At 41.2% G+C, this 26,891-nt stretch overlaps 1 protein-coding gene across 1 annotated transcript in view; it reads right to left on the reverse strand.

The window, feature by feature from the left end:
• Positions 1-16,291, reverse strand: part of PAH (phenylalanine hydroxylase) — a 54,593-nt gene extending 38,302 nt beyond the window's left edge. Inside the window, exons 1-2 of the mRNA XM_036300787.1 lie at positions 16,135-16,291; positions 9,427-9,534 (exon numbers count right to left, since the gene is read on the reverse strand). Coding sequence (XP_036156680.1) covers positions 9,427-9,534; positions 16,135-16,197 — 171 coding nt within the window. The 5' untranslated portion in view covers positions 16,198-16,291. The remainder of the gene's footprint in view (positions 1-9,426; positions 9,535-16,134) is intronic.
• Positions 16,292-26,891: the final 10,600 nt, after the last annotated feature.

Below are 26,891 nucleotides of genomic sequence, written 5' to 3' on the forward strand. Positions count from 1 at the left end.
ACTTAAATTGGTGTGAAATTTTAATGCATGGCAAGTTATCTGCTACTTGTTCAGAAAGTCTGTGATTTCATTGAGAGTGCTGCTCATTATAAAGCCAACCAAGGGGCACCCTCTACCCTTTATTAAAATAGCCCAGCCAGTGTGGCTCAGTGGTGGAGTGTCGACCTATGAACCATAAGGTCACAGTTCAATTCTTAGTCAGGGCACATGCCTGAGTTGCGGGCTCAATCCCCAGTAGGAGGCATGCAGGAGGTAGCTGATCTATGTTTCTCTCTTATCATCGATGTTTCTATCTCTCTCCCTCTACCTTCCTCTCTGAAATCAATAAAATTGTTTTTTAAAAAGAAGCAAATAACTGGGGTTACCCCAAACATTTAAATAGACAGAATATACCCGAAAAAATAATGTTTAACTTGAATAACTCAACAACTTCAGAACACAAAATTAATCAACTTTGTCATTCAGTTAGTATTTTTTTCCCTTGATGGTTAATAGCAGGTAAAGAGAACATGAGTAATTATAATATGAATACATTTTTCACTTTGAATATCACTTCACACTTTAGAATTATTTTCTGTGATTGTCCCCACAACCCTTTGAGAAGGTTAAAGGAGAAGAAGAGAGTGAAATCAGAGATGAAGGGGTTTTGCCAAAAGTGGTAGGTAGGAGACAGGGGCCCATTTTTTCTAACTTTAGAGTCATGGTGATGGAGTGGTTCTTTGTGGGCACCAGCTGCAGAGGGTACAGCCCCAGTGGTGACCCCAGGTTACCCAATGTGAGGACATGGACCAGAGAGAGAGAAGGTGGAGGAGGGAAGGCCAGAGAGATACCTGTTGCTTTGAAGCTTTCTAAGCAAACAGAGGTAACTTCCTAAACAAAGAAAAGAATACTGTCATCCTTCTTGGCTCAGAAAGAAAGAGAGTGGGTGAGTTCCACTGACTATTTACGTAAGTTGAAACTTCAAAAGGAAGAAAGAACCAATCCCTGACATTTGGAGAGCAGAGAACACAGCAATGCCAAGAGCCAGGACAGGCCACACCTCTGGCAAGCTTACCTGCTGACTAAGGAGGACAGAGGTGGGGGTGGGAGGGGGGCATTTAGGGGGAGGAAGGGCTGAAAGGCTGATCATAGGCTGTTAGTACTCACCACCCACACCACACCCCTGGCAACAGCACTGCCTCTAGGAAGAGCCATAAAACAATTTGTACCCCAAATTCAGTTTGTGCTATTCTAGAGACTTCACTTATGGGGACATACTTTACCTAAGTGTGTAAACTAACTAAATTCCCACAATAGGGGAATGGGTAGGTAGACTATAATGTAATCACTCAGTAGAGATGACACAACTATTAAAAAGCAAGTCACAACAACATCTTATATAAAATAAAGTGTCAGTGGCCATTGCATGACATGGGAATACTGGTGGTCTCCAGATCATGGGCCTATAGGTGATTTTGTTTCCTTCTTTCTATTTTCATTTTTATCATAGTTCAACTTTTCTAAAACAATGTTTCTGGCTTTTATAATGAAAAATTCACTTTATTTCTTATAAGGCTATAATGACAACCCCTTGGGAAAATACTTATGATGGATATAGGTATGTGATAATTAACAATTTTTTTTAAAAAATGATGCCCAGGCCAACAAAAGACTAGAATGAAATGCATCAAGCTTTTGTTTGATCATATTTGAAATAAATATAATAATGTTACCTGACAGCTTAGTAAGAATTAGAAAGAGAGAAAGTATTATGTTGGCTGCCTTCATGGGTATTCAGTAAGAACTCATTGTATCCTGCCTGTCTCATTGTGGTAAGATACACATTTCCCTGGACATCAAAACACACTCTGTTTCAGCTCCTTCCTCAGCTCCTTTCCCTGGAACATGTTTCAAAAAAGAGAAGGAAGAGCTGAGCATGTTTTCAGAGGAGACCAGACTGCAAGCAAGAACTTCTTGGACACACTACCTGCTGCTGCCTTAGAGTACACGCAAGTGAAGTTACGCCCTGCCTATCTCAGAGGTCACATCAAAAGACATTCACAAAGAATGTCCCAAGTCATTGGTCTCAAGCAAACAGATGGAAACTTCCAATAGCTCATCCAGTCAAATAGTTTCCATGGGCCAAACATTGGGGTACAACAGGGAACAGAGCAGGAAGAATCCCTGCCCTTCTGAAGCTGATATTCTTGAAGGAAGAGACAAATAATAACTGTCATAAATAACTAAAAATCATCTTCAGATGAAATAGGGGAAAATAAAGCAGAAAAGAGAGATAAGTTATCCCACGGGTGCAATGGAGGTGCCATTTTAAACAGTGTGGTCAGGAAGTCCTCAAAAAATAAATAGGTGAGATATAGCATCGACCTGAAGTCAGTGAGGGAGCAAGGCATGAGGGAACAGTAACTGCAAAGGCCTGGGGTAAGATAATGTCCAATATGACTGAGAGCCATCAAGGAGGCCAGTGCTGACTAGGGCAGAGTGAGCAAGAGGGAGGGCGCTAGGAAATGAGGAAGAGAAGTAACAGGGAATAGACCACGTATGGCATTTTTGGCCATTACCTGATGTTTGGTTTTCACTCCAAGTGATGGAAGAAGCTAAGGGAGGTAATCTGGAAGAGGAGACATCCTTTGACTCATGTTTTAAAAGGAACATTCTGGCAACTGTTTTATGAATAGGCTGTAATGGGGCAAGGGCAGGAACAATCCAGAGGCTCTGACAATATTTGGGGTGAGAAATGATAGTTGTAAAGATTGAGAAGAAATTGCATGGAGGTGCAGGCAGGTCTTCTTACGTATTTCACTCGTCTCCTCTTGTGAGAAGGCCCACAACAGGCCCAAATGATCAAGAGTCTAGAAATTCAACCCACTGGGATTAACAGGAAACCGAAAACATTCAGGAAAATATAAACACAGTTCATTTCTAGAGGGAGTTCAAGATTACTCCCCCCACTCCCCACTCCACACACACCCTGCCTTGGAGGAGAGCTCTTGAACAGATTCGTGCTGGACTTTCAGCAAGATTCACACCCCAGAGGCTATCTTTTGGGATTCTACTCTTGCTTCCTTTGGAAGTGTCCCTTGAAATCTTTTGGCCTTTTCTTCCCTGAGTCTTCCCCCTTTTTGTTAGATTGTTTCTTCCCTCCATGTAATTGGGGTTGTGCCTAACTTGGAGGCGACCCCTTCCTGGGGAGAGCTGGGGTAGCAGCTTCATCCAGGATCTTCTCAAGGCTTTAGAGAAAAAGGCCTTTCTTTTTCTTACATTCCTCTTTCTATACCTTGTCTTGCCACCAGAGTGATCTGATCAAAAAGGCACCGTGGTCTGTTCCAGTCCAGGCCACCGGAAAGCAATCATGTGTGTGCTGTCAATGGGCCACAGCGCTGTCTAAACGAACTTCATAACTAAACTGGGAAAAGTAAGCCCTCTGTTGCTATTTCTCAAGTGTTTCCAGTTCTGAACTGTTCAGCAGCTAAAAACAGTACCAGTTTTCCATTTGAGGCTCTTCCCTTCAATAAACAGGACATCAGACCTGCACGAAATGTTTAGTGCAGCACCATTTGTGTGGACAAACCATGGAAGCCACCTAGGTATCCATCAACAGGAAGTGGATAAATATAGCCACACAAAAGAATAGATAGAGGGGAAAGGAATGAGCAAGAACTGTGTGAGCAAATCTCCAAAACAATGCTCACCACCCTCTCCTCAAAGAGAGCTGCAGGAGAGTTACAATGTTATGAAGATTAAAGCTTGCAAAAGCAATGCCATCCATCACTAATGCTTATCTATATAGAACAAAGTATAAAACATGCCTGGGAATCATATGCATAAAATTCCGATTCACAGCTACCTCTCAGGAGGGAGTGCAGGAGGAAGGGGTACCCAAGGACATTAGTCATTCATACAATGTTTTATTTCTTAGGCAGGAAGTGAGTTACATGGGTGTTCTTTATATCATTGCCTATATTTGGGGATTTAAATAAAATGAAAATGTCATCTGGATTCTAAAAACTTTTCTCCTCCAGTGGGACTCAAAGTTCTTATTTTTATTAAAGAAGAAATGTTTCCCATAAGCATTTTCCTGTTCACAACTGCCCTGGATCTAAGGTCAGGGTGGGGTTAAAGCAACCCTCGTGATTTACTCTAGATCCTGTCCAGCTCACCAGGCCCAGGGGTCACGGGCAGGCCTCAAAGTCCAAACTGTAGAGTAATAAACATTGCCTGTCTGGATGCCTCCTGCCACCCAGCCTTTGTCCCCAGGAATATGAGGTGGGCAAAGGGCCAAGGATTTGAGGATTTCATGACCAGATCCCCTGTTTATTCTCTTACTTCAAGTCATTTGTTTCTTTGTTTTGGAATTTACTTCCCTCTGCCTCTCCCCTGGCCCACCCCGCTTCATGTTTCAGCTTAAACATTATGCCTGCAAGAAGCCTCCCCTGACCAACTCTATCTCAAGTCTGGGTTAAGGAAGCTTGTGGAACCCCAACCTCTTCCAAGGTCTATAGCGACAGAGAATGTCTGTCTGGCTCATCCCAGTCTCCACAGCACCTATATAGGGTCTGGAAACAAGAGATGCATATATATAAGCTGAATGCATACAGGAGAGAGTATGAGCCCTCTGAATATGTGATGAGGGGAAATTGTGGGTCGTCTGGGCAGAGGTAGATATAGTGTGGGAAGTGAATGTGACAAACATAGATTGTGCCTTTCCCATTTGTTTCCAAAAGACCAGTCTACTGTGAAAAAGGAGGGGGAAGTCTGAAGCAATGTTTAGCTCCCAGTGTCTAGCACTGGGCAGCTTGCTTCGCCTGAGCCTCTGTGTCTCCATCAATTACATGATGCTAATGGGGCATACCCGTCACTTAAGAGCTCTGCATATCTGCTGATTTGCTTGTTCCCCTCCCTAGGGAATACACAGTGTGGTGATTAGCAGAGGGCTAGTGGGGGGGGGAATGAGGGGAGAGACTGCTTCTGTGCAGCTTCCCCAAGGAGCCTGCTTCTAATTTTATAGCCCATTAACCACTTGCAGTAAAGTCTCGCAGGAGACCTTTTTTTTTGTTAAGAAGGTATGGGACATGAAGTAGTAGAGGCTGAAAAAATAGAGAGCTAGGGAAAATGTTTAAAATAAATCATAAAGAATTGGCAGAACAAATCCCTGAGGACAATGGGGCATTGGTAGGTTAGCAGGTACAGGTTTTGGTATATTCCTAGTCTTGTGGCCCTAATTCACTAAAACATTTGCTTCTTTGCTCCCAACACCCACCCAGCACATGCAAACACAGCACCTGTGTGTCTCTGTTATAAACATCAAACGCGTTGTGTTGCATTCTGATGTTACTAGCTGAGGTGTACAAAGCCACAGGCCCATTGGCAGGCAACATCATCTCTTCATGGGATGGTGGCTTTGGTGCTAATCATCTAAGGAAAAGATGGGCTCTCCGGAAGAGAATGAAACCTCACCCTGCTGGGAGAAGTCTGCCCTCCCCTGCAGACCTCACTTTTTGTTTGAGGAGCTAGGATGCCTCGTATGTGCTCCTGGTGAATAGGGGCTAAGAAAGCTTCCACCGCATGGAATACATATTAAGAGCTTAAAGGTTATAGCTCAAAAACATTGCATTCAGAAAAAAACTATATAGCAATTCTTACTGAACACTTAATATGTAACTGCTCTGAGGGTTTTACAGGCATTAATATTTAATCCTCACAACTACCCTTAAAAGCAGACACTATCCTATTCCCATTTTACAGATAAGGAACTGAAGCACAGGAAAATCAAACAGATCTCCCAAAGCCACAGCACCGTCTCCCAGAGTCCACGCTCTTGACCACTCGACTGAACTGACACAAAGAGGTTGCAGAGCAATGTGCAAAGCATGGTACCTGTCAATATCAGTAAAGCTTTTTAAAGGACTGGAAGGAAATATGCTAAACTAATAAGAATGTTGCCTAGCCCAGCCGTTGTGGCTCAGTGGTTGTGTCAACCCAGGAACCAAGAAGTCACCAATTCGATTCCTGGTCAGGGCACATGCCCGGGTTGCAGGCTCAATCCCCAGTGCGGGGAGTGCAGGAGGCAGCCAATTGATGATGTTCCTCTCTCATCAATGTTTTTATCTCTCTTTCCCTTCCCCTTTCTCTCTCTCTAAAAATCAATAAAGACATATTTAAAAACTATAATAATAATGCTGTGGCCTGGACATTTGCAGGATGGCACGATTGAGGGACTATAGAAAGAACTATAGCTATATCTTGAATGTTCTTTATTTTTAAAGAACAATATGTCAATTTGTAATTTTGGAAACCATAATCATACGTGAGAAAAAATGAAAGTGAATATGTCCATATGCTGACAGTGGTTTATTGTAGATGGTCGAATTATGGACAATTATTTTTCTTGTATTTTGACACATTTTTCAATTTGGAAAAAAAGAAAGAAAGAATACCTGTAACAGATCCTCCTGCCCCCAGAGAATAGGAGGATGGGGCCAGAATATTTGCACATTTGAAAAACTCCATAGATGCTTCAGATGTACAGGGAGAGCTGTGTTTGGCAGTTCAGAGAGAGCTTGTGGGCCTTGGAACCTCAGCTCAGCCCCATCTCTACCACACCTTAGCTGTGTGGTTGCCTCACAGAATGTCAGTTTCCTCATTCATAAAATGGAGTAATACCTTCTTCACCAAGTTGAATGAGGACCAAATCAAGCCTGGCTTACCACCTAATGTGGTTCCACACCCGCTAGAATGAGATTTCCCTCCTTGCCTTGGCACTTTGAATAATTATAACTTAACTCTGCATTTTGCCAGCTGGTAAGGAGAAGCAGAAGGTATGCTGGCTTATACAATGTTTAGGGCAGTTTCTGAAATACATCTGGGGGGAAAAATCAATACATAGTAACACCAACCCTTTTACTAATCACCCAGGACAGTAACCTCTGTGACGTCCTCTGCAAATGGGTCTAATAACATCACTTCTTGACCAGGGCAATTAAAATTTGGGGATAATGCTTTAAAAAGTTCACCCAAATGGTGAGCACACAATGCAATGTATAGACGATGTATTGTGGAATAGCATATTTGAGGCTTATGTAATGTTAGTAACCGATGTCACCCAATGAATTTAATTTTAAAAAGTTTACCCAGAGTACACACACACACACACACACACACACACACCTTAGGTACATTTCATCCAGTCTGGGTAATTTAGTTACTTGTGGTTTATTTATTAAGTTGAAAACATCCTATTAATTTACTATTATTTAATTTATTAACTCTACTGCTTGACCTCTCAAGGGGAAAATGCTGATTTGATTGACTGAATAATACAAGGGCTAAATTATTACAAAGGAGAATTTTACAGATACATTATTTTTATAAACTTTTTGTCATTCAGAAAGTTCCCTGCCTCTCTTCTCCAACATTGCTTGAGAACCGACATTTCCCATCTGTGGGAAACTGTTTATTGCCTTCACTATCTGATAAGTGTAGACAGAGAACACCCCCCCTCCGCCCCCCCAAGGCTGGGTGCCTTTGAAGCCCTAGCAAAGGTCGGAGCTAGGCGCCACCTCTGTTTGTCCAGACAGTGGTAGCTGAAACTACTCCCCCATTTATTATTATGTAAATCCTTGCTGATGGGCTAGTCTGCCTGTTACTGGGGGGTCGCCTGCCTAAGGGCTATGCTATGGGTGCATCCCAGATCAATAAAAGCTTGGTGAGGTCTAAGCATGGGAGGAAGTCCTTCCCCTTGAGTTGGACTTGCTCGCCTGGTCCCCCAATATTCCCAAATTATCTCTTGTCTTTTCATTTTCATTTGTGTGCGGCTCTGCTTCCAGTTCCTGAACCCTGACCCACGTGGGACATGGGAAGGAAACACTCAATACCCATCCCACCCCTCTTTTTGCATAGCCAAGTTTAATTTTTTAATAAACCATTCTTAGATAAATTTCAGATTGACAGAAAAACTGAGAGAATACTACTGAAAATCCCAACATACTCTACACCCAGTTTCCCTATTGTTAACATCATATATTGGTGGTGAAACATTAATAAACCAATATTAGTGTATTGTCATAAACTAAAGATATTACTGCATTTGGATTTCCTTAGTTTACATCTAATGTCTTTTTTCTGTTCTAGGATCCCATTCAGATCACTATATTACATATAGTCAGTATGTCCCTTAAGGTTCCTCTTGGCTATAACAATTTCTCAGGTATTTCTTGTTTTTTATGACCTTGAGTTTTAAGGAGTTATGGATCAGGTATTTTATATATTGTCCCTTAACTAAAATTTGTCAGATGTTTTTCTCATGGTTAGACTGTGGTTATGGGTTTGGGGGAGGAAGACTGCAGAGGCAAAGTGCCATTCTCATCATTATCAATATGACTTGTCACCATTGATTTTGACCTTGATCACCTGGCTGAGCTACTCCTTGTTGGGTTCTCCACAGAAAGTTACTCTTCCCTCATCTCATATTATTTTCGATGGAAGAAAGTCACTCTGTGCCACCCACACTGAAGAAGGGGCAGGGGTTGGTTTTTGTCTCTGAGTAGAATATCTACTTAAATTATTTGGAATTCTTCTCCATGTGAGTTTTGTCTCTTCTCCATTTATATATGTATTCAATCACCAGATTTCATTTTATTAAAGAACTCAGGGTAAAACTTAATTGGTTCAAAAATATTCCTTCTTAAAATCCAGGGCAAAGAGTAAAAGAAAAGTCTGATTTCCTTTGCTTATATTTAAATTTAATTTCATTCTTAATGAATCACTTAACATATTAAAATGTGGGTGTGTAGAGGATATAAGATGACTAAGCCAAGGTTCCCTGCCTGAAGAAACCATCCTCAGGGCCAGAGAGAAATGTATACCCTGAAGGCAAACAAGTGCTACTGTTAAAAGCAAAAACATTGAGCCCTAACTGGTTTGGCTCAGTGGGTAGAGCTTCGGCCTGCGGACTGAAGGGTCCCAGGTTCAACTCCAGTCAAGGGCATGTACCTTGGTTGCGGGCACATCCCCAGTAGGGGGTGTGCAGGAGGCAGCTGATCGATGTTTCTCTCTCATCGATGTTTCTAACTCTCTCTCTCCTTTACTCTCTATAAAAAATCAATAAAATATATTTTAAAAATTATAAAAAAAGCAAAAACATTGAGAAGATGGTAATTAATTCAAGAAAAGTTTAATAAAAAGAAGTTAAGGCCAGGGCTGGTTTCCTTGATGTGCAACCAGGATTCTGAATGATTCTGACTATGAATACAGAAACTGAGGCTCAGAGAGAAGAACAACTTAATTAAAGTCACACAGTTGGTTAATGCTAAAGCCTAACCTGAAAAGCAAGTCTGCCAGATTCTATCCTATGTTCACTGCATCCAACTAGAAAATTACGCAGAAGTCAGCTATGCCACTATCCCAGGCAGAAATGAATAATGCTCTTACCTCAAATAAGCGCAAGACTTTGGCCAGTGCACCAACTTCTTCTTTGAGTGAGAAAATCAGTGATATGGCATCATTTTCATTGGAGTTGTTTTCAATATAGCTTGTTTCCTACAGAATTAAACACACTTGGTTAAAATGTTTTCCATGGCTTAGCAACTCATTTCTGTGAAACCTCCAGGGAGGAGACCACCAGGAACTCTTTTATCTAGTTAAACCTTGGAATACATAGATTCTACAGAGAAGTATATAATGTGGTGGGAAATAAGTCAAGGTCAGTGATATTTTCAATAATACTCCTAGGTCAGATCTCAACTTTAGAAGCTTCAGTTATTCACTGGTGTCACCAGTCACCCTGTAGATCCAGTACCTTTTAATGAGCACCCACCAAGTGCCAGGTAATAGGGCTCAGAGATTCAAAGATGAAGAAGCTCAAAATTTGGTTGAATAGACACACAACAAACCAAATAACTAAAAAAAATTTTAAAAAATAAATCCTTAGAGGTGGTTCAAAAAGTGTCCCAGGAAAACATTGAAAAATATAGGGTGGAAAGTCCTAAAAACAGAACACACAGAATTTTGAGTCTGAAGATGTGGGTTAGGATTCTCTCAGCTGAACTACTTTGGGCTAATCATTTAGCCTTCATAGTTTCTTCATCTGTAAAATTATGCTAATAACAAGCCCTGTCTAAACAGTGTTCAGATGATGAAAAAAGAAAAGATAAAGTAGTTCAAATAGAATATTAAGAGGAGTTTATAAAAATGATGATAATATTGTAAATACATGAGAATGACTTCTTGGCCTCTAGAAAAGCTCTCAGGGAAGCATTAACTTGTTCTTGTATACTAGGATCTTTGATATACAACTATAGAAAAAGTTACAGGATACATAAAAGTACACAAATAACCCACTGGAAGGTGAATGTCTTAAAACAGCAAAGCATGTCAAGGATCTAGCACTTTCTACATGCATGAGACAGCAAATTAGGGTGGGATTAGGATTGGCAGTCCAAAAAGTGCTGAAATTTTTTTACATTGGTTTTGTAATAATATATAAAGTTCCATGTGTGCCCACAAATAAATAGCATGTACCTAAAACTAGGAAAAAAAAATGTACTGAAAATTACTCTCTTATAAGTAGATTAAAGAAATTAGTGGAATGGATGTTACATTATCTCAATGGATAGACCCTGTGTTGGACAGGGTCTATCAATGACTTGGTGTAATAAGCCCTGCACCAATGACCCTTAGGACAAACTTCTTTTAATTCAGAAAATAGATTTCCCCAGAACCTTATCTGAAACCCAGCAAGTGTGATTAGGAGTTTCAAATGAATTAGAAGACTGAACTGTCATATATCTTTATATGGAGCATAATGTAGTCTTTCTTAAAAATTTTTAATCCATCATTTATTAAGATCCTATAATGTCACAGGCATTTGGATGATCTCATTTAATTCTTGTAACAATCTAGAACAAGCATGTCAAACTCACGGTCCTCGGGTCACATGCAGCCCACAATGAATATTTTTGCGGCCCAGCCAATATAACGGTACGTAAGAAACATTTTAATAAAAATTTTGTAACTTAATTTTTACAATATTTTGTTATACATAATTATTAATAACAAACTATAATGTTCTCTAATGACTGATTACTATAATCACGTTGCATTCATTTCCATTACCAGCCTTACGCTCAGGCACACCATTTCTTTCTACTAATACTAGCAGCATATATTTTAGCAGCTGATTGCCACATCATTAATCTTGGGCTGACTTGTTTGGTGTGCACAACAGGAAATATTTTGCTTTCGGAGAACAAGAAAAATAGGTTTATTTGCATTGCGCTTGTTATTAATTTATGCAGTTATTCAGTTTCTGGTAAGTTAATGTTCCAGAAAAAATATTAATTTTTATTAAAATGTTCTATTATTTTATGTTAACTATTACTCATTTATTTCAGCCCTTTGTATTCAGTATGTCTCTAACGAAATAAACCTATGTTTCTATGAAAATTGAAGCTTTTGTTTTTTTGCGGCCCACATCAACGTAAACCTTGTTTATTTGGCCCGTGTTAGCCTTTGGGTTTGACATGCTTGATCTGGAAGGTAGGTTTACTAATTTCCAAGTGCCTCTGTTTACTGAGGACAAAATTAAGGCTTAGAGAAATTAAGTAATTTACCCATTGTTATGTAACCCAGAATACTATCTATGAATCCAGATTTACAGCAGACTCTATCCCACCTTCTCCCTCCTCTAAGCCCTGCCAAAGATATGCAGATGGGTTTCTGACAGCAGTCTTCTTCCCACCAGAGAACACTGAGCCCTTAGTCCTTTCTGATTTCCCTGAAATGACAAAGGGTGTCTCTGTTTCTAGTTCCCTTGGCAACATTTTCTTATCCTGTTGGCCTCCAAGAAAAGGGCCATATAACTGACACATCTCCACAGATGTCACCTCTCAATTCAGACATGTATGTACCATGCTCAAAATTCCAGCACCACCCCCTTCCCACTCCTGTGCATGTTCAGCCAACCACCAAGACCAATCTGACCTTCTTCAGACATAGCTCTCAGGGCCAGGTCCTTCTTTTGTTCCTACTGCCAGCACTCTAATCCAGCTCTTAGTGATCCTCATAGATCCAACCCAAATAATTTTGCTCATGTCCTTTTCCTACTCAGTTCTTTAGAGCCCCCTCATGGCCAGTGGGATAAAATGCTTCCTTCTGAGAGTCAAGGGCCTCCTAAGGCTCACCCACAAGAACCTCCCCACCATCCAACTGGTTTCCTCCTTGCCCTTTCAACTCCTCATTGGGGTAAATCCACTACACTCCTCTCTCTCTCCCTCTTTCAAACAGCTCACCCTTCCCCAAAAGCCCTCTTGGGTCTCACTTCTCTTAGAAACAATCCCTCTTCGTTCTGTGCATTGCTTTGGCTTCTGATGCCCACGTGGAACTTGAATTTTGACTCACAGAGCTAGACTTGGCTTTGGAGTTCATCTAGTTCAAACCCTCATTTTTCCGATAGAGAAACTATGGGCTAAAGGAAGTGACTCACCTGAGGTCACACAGGTAGTGGTCCCAGGTCGAGAACTCAGGATCCTAATTATCAGTCATTCTATGCAATTCCCTCTGCTATGAGCATAAGGTCCACCTTAAGACCTAGGTTTCTTACAAAGAGCTCCTCTCTCTGATCTAATCACCAGTTACTCAATACCACTCCTTACCTGTTCCTGTGCCTCTTTTACTTTCCCCATTCTCCCCACACAATTTCTAAATCAGGGCTTCTCAGTGAGTGTTCCTTGGATCTCCACTCCAAAATTACCTGGTGATTCCTTATTCAAATGCAGTTCCCTGGGTCCCTCCCAAACCAATCAAATCAGGATATCTTGGGTAGGATCCTAGAATCTGCATTTTCAAAAGCATCGCAGATTGATACTTAACCATGAAATATTTTAAAATCATTGATAAAAATATACAGCCGATTTTTTAAAAAAATTATGACTTTTCTCAAATGTGTCTGCAAATTTATATTTGCCATACGATAAGTCACTACTCTTTAGTGTTAGTAAAATTAATATTGACTGAGTTCCCACTGTGTGCCAGGAGCCATACTTGGTACTTTTCACAGTTAAGAGGCTTCAGCAGCAGCAGCAACTAGCACTATTCTAAGAGTTTACATGTTTCCACAGTAGCCCCATGAAGTAGTTTTGCAAATGAGGAAATAAACTCAGCAAGGTTAAGTGGCCTGTCCAAGACACCCAGCTCATAAGTAGCAAAGTCTGGACTTGAACTCGGGGCCAACAACTCCAAAGTTCTTATTCTGCCTCCTAATGGCAGACTCAACTGGGACTACAGCTCCTCTTTTCAAAGCCTGAGAGACTTTAAATGAAAGGAAGCTCACGAAAGTTTGTGAAATGGTGTGGTCTTGGGTAGACACTAATTTCAACATTGCTACATTGACCCAGCATGGGACCTTGGCCAAATATCTTCCAGAGTATGTTTTTATTGGCTCATAATCCAACGCTTATTTGTTTCCAATAGACATGTGAGTTGACTTAGAAACAAAGGTACCTCCAGGATGGGTAAAAGCAGACAAGAGAAGCTCAGAAACTAAGTAGGAAGAAGTAGGGCTGGGAGAAAGAACTTTACTAGGAACCAGAAAGAAAAGTATTTTGATCATTGAGCAATACATTTAACAATAGAAATATATTGTGTTGGGTTGTGTCTAACAAATACATTCATTGTATATGGAAAAAAGAACACTTTTCCAAATTACAAGCAATAATACTCTTTGGCAAGGATATTCCAGGGGCATTGCTTTTGAGGGGCCATAGTAAGAGGTGCATAATTGCCTGAGTGGTTAAACACACATGTATCTCCGTGTAAGACAACTGAAAGAAAGATGCAAGCATCCTGCCATGTACACACTATGCCTCTATATTCCAGCATTTGTCTATAGGAGAAAGCAGTGAGGTAGAGGAGCATGCAGGGGAGAGGGAAAGCTCGGAGTCAAATCTGGTTTTGAGCACTGGTTTCACCATTCTTAGTTGTGATTTCTGAGTTCCCTTCATCTTCTATTCCATTCCCTGCACTATTTTTCTTCACAGCACTTGTCTCTGCAAGAAATTATATGTTCATTTGGTTAACGTTTTTATTGTCTGTCTCCTACAGTACAATGTACGTTTCTCCAGGATAGAAGCTCTGTTGTGCCTGACACATCGTAGGTGCTCAATAAGTCTTTGTTGGGTGAACGAGTGAGTCAGCGTCTCTTGCAGAATTGTTCTGCTTGTTGCATGTGTGGAGTGCTTGCCATACCGTATGCCTCCCAACCTTGTGTCAGAATTACGTCCAGTGTATGGTCTTTATCTGAGCTGATAGCTTCACGAAGGCATAAACTGTATCTTTTTCACAGACTGTCAGACTTGGATGAAATCCTTAAGTCTATTCCAGTTCAAACACTCCTCCTCCCCAATTTCACAGTCACAGAACTGGGCCTCTTCCCACCCCAATTACATTGCTTTCCCAATACATAGCTTCACTAACCCAAAGATGAGATCCCAGGTCTCCCGACTTCATGCTCAGCATTGCTCCCTGACAAAGTTATACCAGTCACTATACCTGACTCAGTGGTGGTCCCTCCTGCCAATGTTCCAGACACATTTTGTTGAACAATTAAGCCCATTCCAGCTATACCCCACTGGCACTTTCCTATGTTTCAGGAACTGTGCTAAGAGCTTTATAGACATTATTTCATTTCATCCTCACACCAACCCTAGGATGTGGGTACTTTTATTCAAATTTTTCAAATGAATAAAGGTGAGGCTCACAAAGTTAAATACCCTGCTTTCAATGTGCAGGGGATACCAGGGCATGTTCTAAACCCTGCTATTTACCTCTAGTCATGAAGAGTGATGATTTGTGGGTCTCAATCTTATTCTCAGTGCTTTATAAACAAAGCTTTACTCTCCAGGTCGCTGCCCCTAACTTCTTCTCATGATTGTGGAGGTCTGTGGCCAGAAACACAGAAACTAAAGGGTGACAAGTCAGGATCTATTCTGGGACCTGTCTCACTCCCACACCATCCCTCTTCAATCCCAAGCTCTCCTGTCTTCCAAGCATCGCATACATTTTCAAAGGAAGTCTTCCACGCAGAACTCAAAATAAACGTGAGTGAAAAGTGCTACAGCTTCTCTGGTTATCCTAAAACATCAACCACTCATACCCTCCCCTCCACCTTCCTGTTCTCTAGGTGGTTCTCACTAACCCTATTGACGAAAGGTGTCTGCAGAGTCAGGTTTGCTCCCTGAGCTGGGCTTTGGTTCTGAACCAGAGAGTCCAGGAGTGTGGTAAATCATAAAAGAATGCAATTGTTCACCTCAAGAGAAAGGCAGCAAATCCCAGAGAATCAGACAACACCTTATCCCCAAGTCACATTTAGGGCTCTCCCACATTCCAAGTCCAAGGCTAGCTCGTTCACTCTCCTCTCTGTTTAATTTTCTCCTTCCCCAGGTCTGAGTAAGTCTGAGACTTTCTTCATGCCCCATTTTCTCCCAAAGATAAAAAATGGATGCAATTTCTCACAATTTTGCCACATCAATAGATGCCTGCGAGCATTTTATAAACGTCAGAGAAGAGCAGATGGAGAAGGACCCCATCTCCCATTCCAGACCGTTAAGGACCAGCCCCTTCAATGTACAGAAGAAAAAGCAGGCAACAGAAAGGGAGGGTGACCTGTCTAAAGACACACAGCTAGCCCTGACCGGTTTGGCTCCGTGGATAGAGCATCGGCCTGCGGACCAAGAGGCCCTAGGTTCGATTCAGGTCAAGGGCATGTACGTTGGTTGCGGGCACATCCCCAGTAGGGGGTGTGCAGGAGGCAGCTGATTGATGTTTCTCTCTCATCGATGTTTCTAACTCTCTATCCCTCTCCCTTCCTCTCTGTAAAAAATCAATAAATTATAATAAAATAAATAAAGACACACAGCTAGTTGGTGGCTATTAAAAGCCAGATCCTTAACTCCTAAAGTAGTGCTCTTTCCCTCTGAAAGCCACGCAGGGCTGATGTCCTGCCCAGGAAGCAATTGTTGAGGACCTATGTTATCTGATGACTTCCTGGACAATTTCATCATCTTCAAATGGAAACAGACATCGCGGTGAGCTTATGGAAGTAGGAAACACCAGCATCCCCCTCCCTGTGCGGCTGAGGCTCACCTGGCCGAAGTCTGAGAGTTTCCTGGTCAGGCCTCTTCGGTTCTCCAGGACCACAGCTGACATGCTGGCTCCGGCAAGTGAGGTCTCTGGCTCTAGGCTGTCAGTCACAGGCAGGTTTGTCAGCAGCACGTGGTGCTGAGGTTTTTAACCTGACATCAGGGAGAAGAGGGCGGTTTGCAAAGGTGTCTCCCGCAGAGCTCCAGCCACAGTACCGCCCCCAGGGGGGGTGTGTTCTGACGCAGAGAGCTCCAGGCCACCGCCTGGCGCTGGAGGGTGTGAGGAGGCCAGACTTGGCTGCCCGCCCTGGGTGGAGGAACCTCCTGGGAGGAGCGCAGGGCCACATGTGAGCTGGAGATTAGTCAGATTTGGCTTTTCCAGGACTCTCAGAAGCAAGGGGAGCAGGTTCTCTGCATTGGAGTAAGCCTGAGACCACTGATGATTCTAATGATACAATTATAAGAAATAATCCGTTGTCCCGCCCTCTGCTCACAGAAGCAGAGTCAGGATCCCTAATTGACAATTTTTTTTTAAAATCTTTTCTATTAACCACTGAACAAACTGCCTTTCTGGGCTTTGACTTCAGAAAACTACATACAAGATCGCACTGGGAACGCTGAGCCCAGTTGCTAAAGAGCAAAGGTAAAAGAGAGAGAGAACTGGATTGAAATCCAGCCACGTGTCCTGAAGGTATTTACCTAACTTTGCCCCAAGAGCGTGGCAGAGCCCCCTTGCCAGGGTGTTTCAAGAATATGCGTAATAAGAGTAATGAGGTAATGCATCAAACAGTTAGTACAGTTCTTGCCATATGGTTAAACACTTAGTAAATGGAAGGTAGCATTTCAAAGTGTGTCACTCCGCATAATACTCCCCAGGTCCATCCATGCTGTTGTAAAGGGTAAGACTTCCTTCATTTTCTTTTTTAAAATATATTTTTACTGATTTCAGAGGGGAAGGGAGAGGGAGAGAGAGATAGAAACATCAATGATGAGAGAGAATCATCGATTGGCTGCCTCCTGCATGCCCTCCTACTGGGGATCAAGCCCGCAACCTGGGCATGTTGGAATTGAACCCAGGACCCTTTAGTCCACAGGGCGGCGCTCTATACGCTGAGCCCAACCTGCTAGGGCAAGACTTCCCTCATTTTTACAGCCGAGTAGTATTCCATTGTGTAAATGTACCACAGCTTTTTTGTATCCACTCACTCATCTACTGGTGGGCACCTGGAGTGCTTCCAAATCTTGGCTATTGTAAATAATGCTGCAATGAGCATAGGGGAGCATATGTTCTTTTGAGTTAGTGTTTCAGGTTTCTTTGGATATATTCCCAGACGTGGAATTGCTGGATCATAAAACAGTTCCACTTTCTTCATGCTGCCAAGTGAAATAAGCTAGTCAGAGGAAGACAAGTACCATGTAATTTCATTGCTATGTGGAATCTAATGAACAAAATAAACTAACAAACTAAAAACAGACTCAGAGAACAGACTTCCACCTGTAAGAGGGGAGGGGAATTACAGAGCTGGATGAAAAAGGTGAAAAAACTGCCGAAACCGGTTTGGCTCAGTGGATAGAGCGTCGGCCTGCGGACTGAAAGGTCCCGGGTTCGATTCCGGTCAAGGGCATGTACCTGGGTTGCGGGCATATCCCCAGTGGGGGATGTGCAGGAGGCAGCTGATCGATGTTTCTCTCTCATCGATGTTTCTAGCTCTCTATCTCTCTCCCTTCCTCTCTGTGAAAAATCAATAAAATATATTTAAAAAAAAAAAAAGGTGAAAAAACTAATAGACACAGATAACAGTATGATGATTACCAGAGGAAAATGGGGGTGAGAGGAGGTAGAAGATAATAAAGGGGGCATAAATGGTAATGGAAGCAGACTTGACTTGGGGTGGTGAACACACAATGCAGATACAGATGATGTACTATAGAATTGTACACTAGAAATCTATATAATTTCATTAACCAATGTTACTCCAATAGATTCAATTAAAATCAATAAATAAATAGCCCTAGCTGGTTTGGCTCAGTGGATAGAGTGTCTGCTTTTGGACTGAAGGGTCCCAGGTTGGATTTTGGTCCAGGGCACATGCCCAGGTTGCAGATTCGATCCCCAGTAAGGGGCATGCAGGAGGCAGCTGATCAATGATTCTCTCATCATTGATGTTTTCCTCTCTCCTCCTCTCTGAAATCAATAAAAAATATATTTAAAATAATAATAAAAAAAGTATGTGACCACAAATAATTATTGAGGATCTGTACTGCATTACAGTAGGTATGGGGGATACAACATTGAATGATACAGTCAGTGAACAGAGGACCCTGCCTCCCCCACCATGCTGCCCTTCTAGAAGGGGTGGAGAAGACAGAAAATAAATAAGGGTAAGCGGAGATAAGCCTCCTAAGAAAATGAGGGATGGGCTAGGAGTAAGTTGGTGGCTGTTGGAGAGTGGACTCTTTCAAGTGGGCAGGAATATGTCATTCACCCCGTTTTTTTCAGATCAAGAAACTGAGATGAGGCATTTGTTGCCAATAGGAGCAAAAAGAACACTGCAAACTCAGAGGTTCAGGAAGGATCTGAAAAATCAGTGGCATCAAGGCCTTGAGTGGCTGCCTAATATTTACCCAGGAGGGGGTAATGGACTGAGAGAAAACAAGCCAATACTAGAGTTTTCTAAAAATCCACCCTCTCACCTCTCAGAATTATTTGATGGAATGACCAAGCATCTGTCCCTCCCTCCCCCAAAAAAGTCCCAGATTTGAGATTCAAGACAAATGGATTCCACCACTGATTAGCTGTGTACCTTTGGTCAAGTCCATGCCTCAGCTTCTTTGCCTTTACAATGAGAGTTTTACTCAGGCTTCAGACTTTGCTGAAATCTCTCAAGCAAGCAGCAGCTGGCAGCAGCATGCCCCAAACCTATTAGTAAAAGGCCTGAGACTCGGCAATATCATCAGCCTGCCTTGCTTCACAGCTGGGCCTCACCTGACACTTCCAAGCTTGATACAAATAGCAGCCATCTGCAGACCTCTCTATAGCTCCTGTTGGGTGGTCCCAGGCCGATTTTGCAATTCCCAGGAGGCCCCAGAGCCAGTGCACCTGGTGGACAGCTTTAGACCATTCCAGATTACAACTCTACATATCCACAAGTGACACACTCAAGGGGCAGGCTCAGTAAGCACCAAAGCCCCACTGAAACGAGTCCTATTAAATAGGGCTGTCTCCTGCAAAACAGTTCTTCTACTGTAGTCACAGCTAGTCCTTACAGCCAATTGGCCTGGAGGTTAATTCCTCCCAGTGACACCAACAGTAATCAAGGCTCAACTACAACAAGAATATGCACACAGCCCACACAGGGATGCACCTAGAGTGCCCAGCTCAGGTGACTGGGGAGGATAAGCCACTGGATCCTACCGGACACCTGCCACACAAGGCCACTCCAGGAGACAAAACAGCTCTATCTAATACACAGAAACAAACACAAGAAAACAGCCAAAATGCGGAGACAAAGAAACATGTCACAAATAAAAGAACAGAAGAAATCTGCAGAAAAAGAACTAAATGAAATGGAAGCAAGCAAACTGCTAGATACAGAGTTCAAAACAATGGTTATATAAGTTTGCTCAAGGATCCTAATGAGAGCTTCAAGGGACTTGGTGGGACTTTCAAGGATCTTAGTGAGAATTTCAAAAACCTTAGTGAGAACACCAAAGACATGAAAAAGGACCAGTCAGAAATTAAATATACACTAACTGAAATAAAGAATAATTTACAGGGATTCAACAATAGAGTAGTGGATGCCAAGAATCAAATAAATGATTTGGAATATGAGGAAGCAAAAAACACCCAATCAGAAGAGCAAAAGGAAGAAAGAATCCAAAAATATGAAGATAGTGTAAGGAGCTTCTGGGACAACATCATGCATACCAACATTCGCATAATGGGGGAACCAGAAGGAGAAGAGAGTGAGCAAGATATTGAAAACCTATTTGAAGAAATAATGACAGAAAACGTTCCTTACCTGGTAAAAGAAATAGACTTAGACGTTCAGGAAGCACAGAGAATCCCAAACAAGAATAACCCACACCAATACACATCATAATTAAAATGCCAATGTCTAAAGACAAAGAGAGAATCTTAAAAGCAGCAAGAGAAAAGCAGTTAGTTACCAAAAGGGAGCACCCATATTAATGTCAGCTGTTTTCTAACAGAAACTGTGCAGGCCAGAGGGAGTGGCAAGAAACATTCAAAATGATGAATAGCAAAGACCTACAACCAAGATTACTCTACCCAGCAAATTTAGAATTGAAGGTCAGATAAAGAGCTTCACAGAAAACAAAACACTAAAGGAGTTCATCACCACCAAACCAGTATTACATGAAATGTTGAAGGGTATTCTTTAAGAAGAGGAGGAAGGCCGAGACCGGTTTGGCTCAGTGGATAGGGCGTCAGCCTGCGGACTGAGGGGTCGCAGGTTCGATTCCAGTCAAGGGCATGTACCTTGGTTGCGGGCACGTCCCCAGTGGGAGATGTGCAGGAGGCAGCTGATCGATGTTTCTAACTCTCTCTCTCTCTCCCTTCTTCTCTGTAAAAAATCAATACAATATATTTAAAAAAAAAAAAAAAGAAGAGGAGGAAGAAGACAAAAATAAAGATAAAAATATGATTAATAAATATATATCTATCAACAAGTGAATCTAAAAATCAAAATAAGTGAACAAGAAACCTAATGAACAAAAGAAACTGATGAATAAAATAGAATCAGAGGCATGGAAACATGGAACACACTGATGAATCTCAGAGGGAAGCGGGGGAGGGGGGCAGGAAGAGATCAACTAAAGATCTTATATGCATATATGCATTACCTATGGACAGAGACAATAGGGTAGTGAAGGCCTGGGGTGGGGCAGGGATCAGGTGGAGGGAGGCAATGAGGGGGGAAAGGGGGACATTTGTAATACTCTCAACAACAAAGACTTAAAAATAAATAAAATAAAATGGGAGTTTTAAGGGTTGTTATTTAGGATTTCTTGTGCCTCTTTAATGTGCCAGGTTTTTTACTGCCTGCTAAGAATACAGACATAATTAAATATAATTTCTGTCCAAGAGTCTCTAGGTGTCTGATTAATGTTTCTTTTAGTAAACGGAATGCTCAGTGTTGTTGAACATAAAGGGCAAGACCTTGCCTTCCACCCCCAGGAGAATCTGTATCCTTTACTAGACTCCAGTGCTTTTCAGGTGTGGTAGACATCCATTGAGGAGTTTTCCTCTACCCCAGCATTGCCTTACAAACATCATTTCTTCCCTTGATGCTGCTGGTATACTAAGGGATGAAACGAATGTGACCACCAGCAATATAAAAGGCATATAGTAAACATGCAAGCAAAAGCAGCTACTTATTTCCATGTGCACTGTGTGTTAGACACTGTGCCAAGTTCTCCATAAGCATGATTTCATTTTTTCACTCAACAACCCTATGCACAATGCATCTCCACTTTATAAATAAGGAAACTGAGGCCCAGAAAGTTTAAATAAGTAGTCCAAAGTCACACTACATTTCACCTGATTGCAAGGTGTTGGCTCTTAAATACTCTTTCTTTCCTTTTTAAATAGTGATTTTATTAGGATAAAATAATAGCACTTCTCTTTTCTCCTCACACCAGCTAAAAATAAAATTTTTAATCCCTACACACACACACACACACACACACACACACACACACACACACAAATGCCCCAGATCTGGGTTAGGAGGAGAGCTTGCTTAATTGTCTGCTACCTCAGAAAAAAACACTAACAGCTCTTTAAAAATGCTTATTCTGGCAAAAGAAAGGGTGAAATGTATCCATATATTAAGATAAAACCTCACTTAAGATGAGATTGTTTGTGACATACATTTTGTAGATAATTTTTAAACTCTCTTTTTATTTAATGTGAATGGAATACTGCGTGTTGCTGTTACTGACAAGGGGGTTGCTGGGTCCTAAGAAAATTGTGATAACAGTGTAAGTCTAGAAGGAGCATCCAAGAATTCAGCCCATAATGCACTGAGAGAGTGTCAAAGGCCACGAAGATGTCGCAAGATGTACAGTTGTGAACCTGGTAAACTTGAAGCTGACCTTCACTGATTTGGAAGTTGAAGATTTCCCAACCACTGCTGATTACCTTTTTATTTAACCTCTTATGTAAAGGGTTGAGTTAATCATAACCTATGAGTTCATGGCACATAAATATCCAAGGCCCCTCTTTTGTTTTATTTATTTATTTTCTTTTTATCTTCACTTCTCACTTTCATTCCCTTCATCTGAGGCAATATCTCTAATATGCTTACTATTTAGCCTTGGGTTTTCAAAATGCAAGGATATTTTGGTGCATGCATGTATTTTTCATGGATATGAGTGATTTTGTAAGTATAGGTTAATTATAGTATATAGATTTACTACAGATTTCATATTTTCTTTCAATCGTGTTCTTAAGATCTTGCCAAGCTGCTAACTGTACATCTACTTTTTGCTTTTTTTTATTTTGCTTTTTTTTTTTACTGGTATGGAGTATTCCATAGTGTATATCCATGACATTTGACATGTCAATTCTCCAGTGTTAGACACCTAGGCTGTCTCTAACTTTTTAGCACCCCCAAACAGTGCTGAGATATACATCCTCACCTTGTCCCCTTATAAACCTGTGTTGGAATTTAACATATTATTAGAGTAGTAACTAAACCTATGGGTTTCAAAAATTTTGAGATATTCCCTTAAATATTTAACTAGATCCATGCATTTATGCAGAATTTAGAAATGGGAAATACTGGGAGGTAATTCCCTTGGTGTGTCTGCATTTCTTGGATAACCTTTCCAAGGATTGGGGGGCAGGGGTTTGTACAGTAAACAACTTTGGTCAAAGAACAGATTTGTTTCCTGACCAATATGATAGAGAATTTCTCCATCCCTGAAGATACTCCATGATAATAGGTCCGCCTTCTCTCCCAAGACAAAATTTGCTTACATTCCTGTGTAAAGATACTGTCTCTCTTTTGGAGAGGGGGAAGGGGAAGTTGTGATAAGCCCCTATATAAGATCAGTGTTTCCTAACCCAGTGTTCCTCAGCTGCGGCACAGAGCCAATGCATCACCACCTACCTGGATTTACTCTTTCCCACCCTGCAAAGTGAGCTGGCATTGACACCAATGGGATTTGGTGGTCAAGGGGACCCAAGGTAAACATAAAACTCACTTTGCCTGTTGTGCTCTTAGCAATAAATGATCTAAATCCATTTCATCCTATGATTTTGAAATTTCTGTCACTCATAGCCAAATATAGTTCTAACAATATAAAAAACCTGGTAATGCTGCTTCAGATGGGATTACATGTCCAAGAACTACCCATTTCTCATCAGAATTTAGAGAACAATGCATGTCTCATTGCAAAAACTTGGGAAATTCCCACCAGCAAAGTCAGCTGTCTGTGAGCTTCTTCAAAGCCTCATTTCTGTTGTGTTTCTTTTTAGTCTAACTTCCCCACACAGACAATCCAGAAATCTGAAGATCACTACCAACCAATGCCCACACAAACTAAATTCAATTAATCTATGAAGTCATGGTTTGTATCAAAAAACATTTATAGCAGGCTATTCCAGGAATGCTTAGCAGAACTTAGACCTATCTTTGGGTCATAATAAAATCAGTTGGTAAATGAAGTACATTTGATCACAGGTTTATTAAATGAAATATATACATATGTAAAATCTCAAGACTCTGGAGCTATTAGATTATCATCTCTTCTTGACAATATCAGAGTGAGGTACTGAACATTGTCATTCATATACCCATTCATTCAACAAATATTTGTTGAGGGCAGCCCTTATGTCAAATGTCCTGCCCTAATTATTTTTCTTTAGCTTTTATTTATTTTTTCATTCACTCATTCATTCATACTATATATCATATCCTGAAAGACTTTGAATACCTTATAGCACATCTAAAACACGACAAAAATATATATATACCGGTAAAAGGTAGGGTGTGTTGCAAATTTAAACCTCTAAGAAGTCAACGTTAATACTAATATTGATAAAATAAAAGCAAAGCAGTTGTTTCAGGCAGTCTTCCTGTCTCAAACCAGAGACTAAATCTTAGTCTTTCTAAATTCCAGGACTAAGCTTTGTGTCTGATACATAGTAAGTACTCAATTCATATTACCTTAATCACATATGTAGAAAAACATGCACAAAACTGTTTAGGGAGGCATTACTCAAAAATGTTTACACAAAAGTGAAATCTTCAGTAATAGAGGAATAATTAAATAAATTAGAGTCCAATCACATAATGGATGCAGACATAAAAATTAGTTTTCAATCATAAAAATATTATATCTTAAATGCACACAATTAAACTAGTTATTGATAAAAGTAACATGCAAAATCTTGTACTTCCCATTGGGAAGATATGTCAAGAGGCATACAACAATAAGAAAGAACAAGAAAGGCAATTTCTCTAGATAGTGGGATTAGAAGATAGATTTATTTTTGGTCAACTTTTACTTTTCTATTTAAATGTATGTAAAGAAGGAAAGTTGGGGGGGAAAAACTTGCCTAGAGAATTTGCCCAAAGTCATACTGGATTTCTATTAGACATAAATGGGCTATTCCTTGGCCTTAGATTGGTGGGCTCGGTGGTTGAGCATTGACCCATGGGCTGGGGGGATTCAGGTTTGATTCCCTGTCAGGGCATGTGCCTGGGTTATGAGCTAGATCCCCAGTGGGGGACATGGCGGGGGGACCGATCTACCATTCTCTCTCATCATTGATGTTTCTATTCCTCTCTCTTCCTCTCCCTTCCTCTCTCTGAAATCAATAAAAACATATGGTTTTTTAAGAGCTTTAGTTCCATCAAGTCTATTCACTCAATCAACAAGTTTATTGAGCACCTGCCTTGTTCCAGATGCCATACTGTGTCCTGGGAATGCAAAATGAGGCAAAGCAGAATTCCTACGACTATGGAGCTTCAAGAGCAGTGGATTCTTAGCCTGATAAAATGGGAGGCCATTGAAAGGTTTTGAGTAGAGGAGCAATAGGGTATGTTATACTTTGAAAAGGTCGCTTTGCCTGGGCTGTGATATAAAGCTCCATTTCTTTACACTCTTGTGCATCTCATATTGACCATGTCATCTAGTTAAATCATTCTGGCGGCAGTGAGAAAAAGATATTTGAGGGAGATGAAATTGGAAGCAGGATGACCAGTTGGGAGACTATTGAAATAGGGCAATGACATGAGCAATAGACAGGAGGGATATGATTTACACACATTCATATACACATACATACATACATACATACATACGTATGTATGTATATAAATAGTGTAATATGTATATATTTAAGACTTGGTCATTGTGGAGAGGTATGAGAGATGGAAAGTGTATGATAACTCCCAGAATTTTGCTTTGAGAGTGTGGTTGGGTGATGCTAAGCCTTGAATCACAGAACACAAAGAAGGTAAAGATTTGAGGGAATCAGAATAATGAGCTCAGTTACAAACATGTTGCACTTGCCACACCAGTGGAACATCAGCGTGTCACCAGGACATCCCTTTTCCCAAAGAAAGTATATCTATAGGACTAGTGTGACTTCTGTATCAAAAGAGATTTGTTCTTCACAGGTCTGAATAATAGAGACTGTATCTTATCACCCAAAATATCTCTAGAGTACTAGTTGTTCGTCTTCAGTGTACAAAAGGACTATTCGCTAGCTAAGGCAGATGCCAGATTCTGATTTGCTGGGTCTGGGATGAAGCTTCAGATATAACATCATATATTTCTAATGTGGGTATTTTTGGGGAAGTGATGCATATGTAGCACGGTGCTCTATAGTTGAACTGAATTGGGTGGAGTAGAATTAGTAGAATGAGCTAATTTGTGGTAGTAGATTTTCACATAACTCCAGCTGCAGTTCTAGGAATGACCGGTAGGTGGCGAGAGGCTCACACAACCCGCAAAGGAGCATTTTAGACACCCAAATCTCATATTAAAAATTGTTTGGGCAAATAGTGAGTAATCCTATTGACCAAGTAAAGTCGTTAGCGAGCGTAGGGAGTTTCTTCCCTTTGCGCGTGAATTGCAATGAGCCAGTGGCCCACCTCTTACCCTGGTCGCCTGAGGCCAAAGCCATACTGATCCCTGGCGCCACCTTCTGGCCATCAGAAGCCAAAATCCTAGCGCTATCGAGAATGGGTCTACTACCTCCTGCTACCTCATGAAGCTGTAGAAGTCATTTACCCTGTGGGAAGGGCGGATAATAGAAAATATTTGCTCAAACTGGGGAGCCTTTGCCACTAGAGGGGCTTATGGTTGTCCCTGTATTGTCTATATAGTCAGAGCTGGAGAGGAGGCATCTTAACCAGTCCCTCATTTTGTAGACAGAGACCATGGGTGAGAGTGAGCAATTTGCCTGGAGACACTTGGCTAGAAAGTCCTAGAACATGGAGTCTGTCTTAACTTCCAATGGCCTGCCTTTACACTGCACTTACTACTAACAGGTGTTAAAAGTGTGTGAGTGTGTGTGTGTGTGTGTGTGTGTGTGAGAGAGAGAGAGAGAGAGAGAGAGAGAGAGAGAGAGAGAGAGAGAGATCAAAGAGAAGCTTAGGGATGACCATCTGGTTGGGGAAGAGGGGCTGGATGATTTTAGGATGTGTTTGCGTAACAGCTCCACCTGTTTTAACATAGATTATTTATTTGAGGGTAACCTGGTGGATGGTGAAGGGTGAA

Source organism: Myotis myotis, unplaced genomic scaffold, assembly GCF_014108235.1.
Source record: "Myotis myotis isolate mMyoMyo1 unplaced genomic scaffold, mMyoMyo1.p scaffold_m19_p_3, whole genome shotgun sequence".
Classification (NCBI taxonomy): domain Eukaryota; kingdom Metazoa; phylum Chordata; class Mammalia; order Chiroptera; family Vespertilionidae; genus Myotis; species Myotis myotis.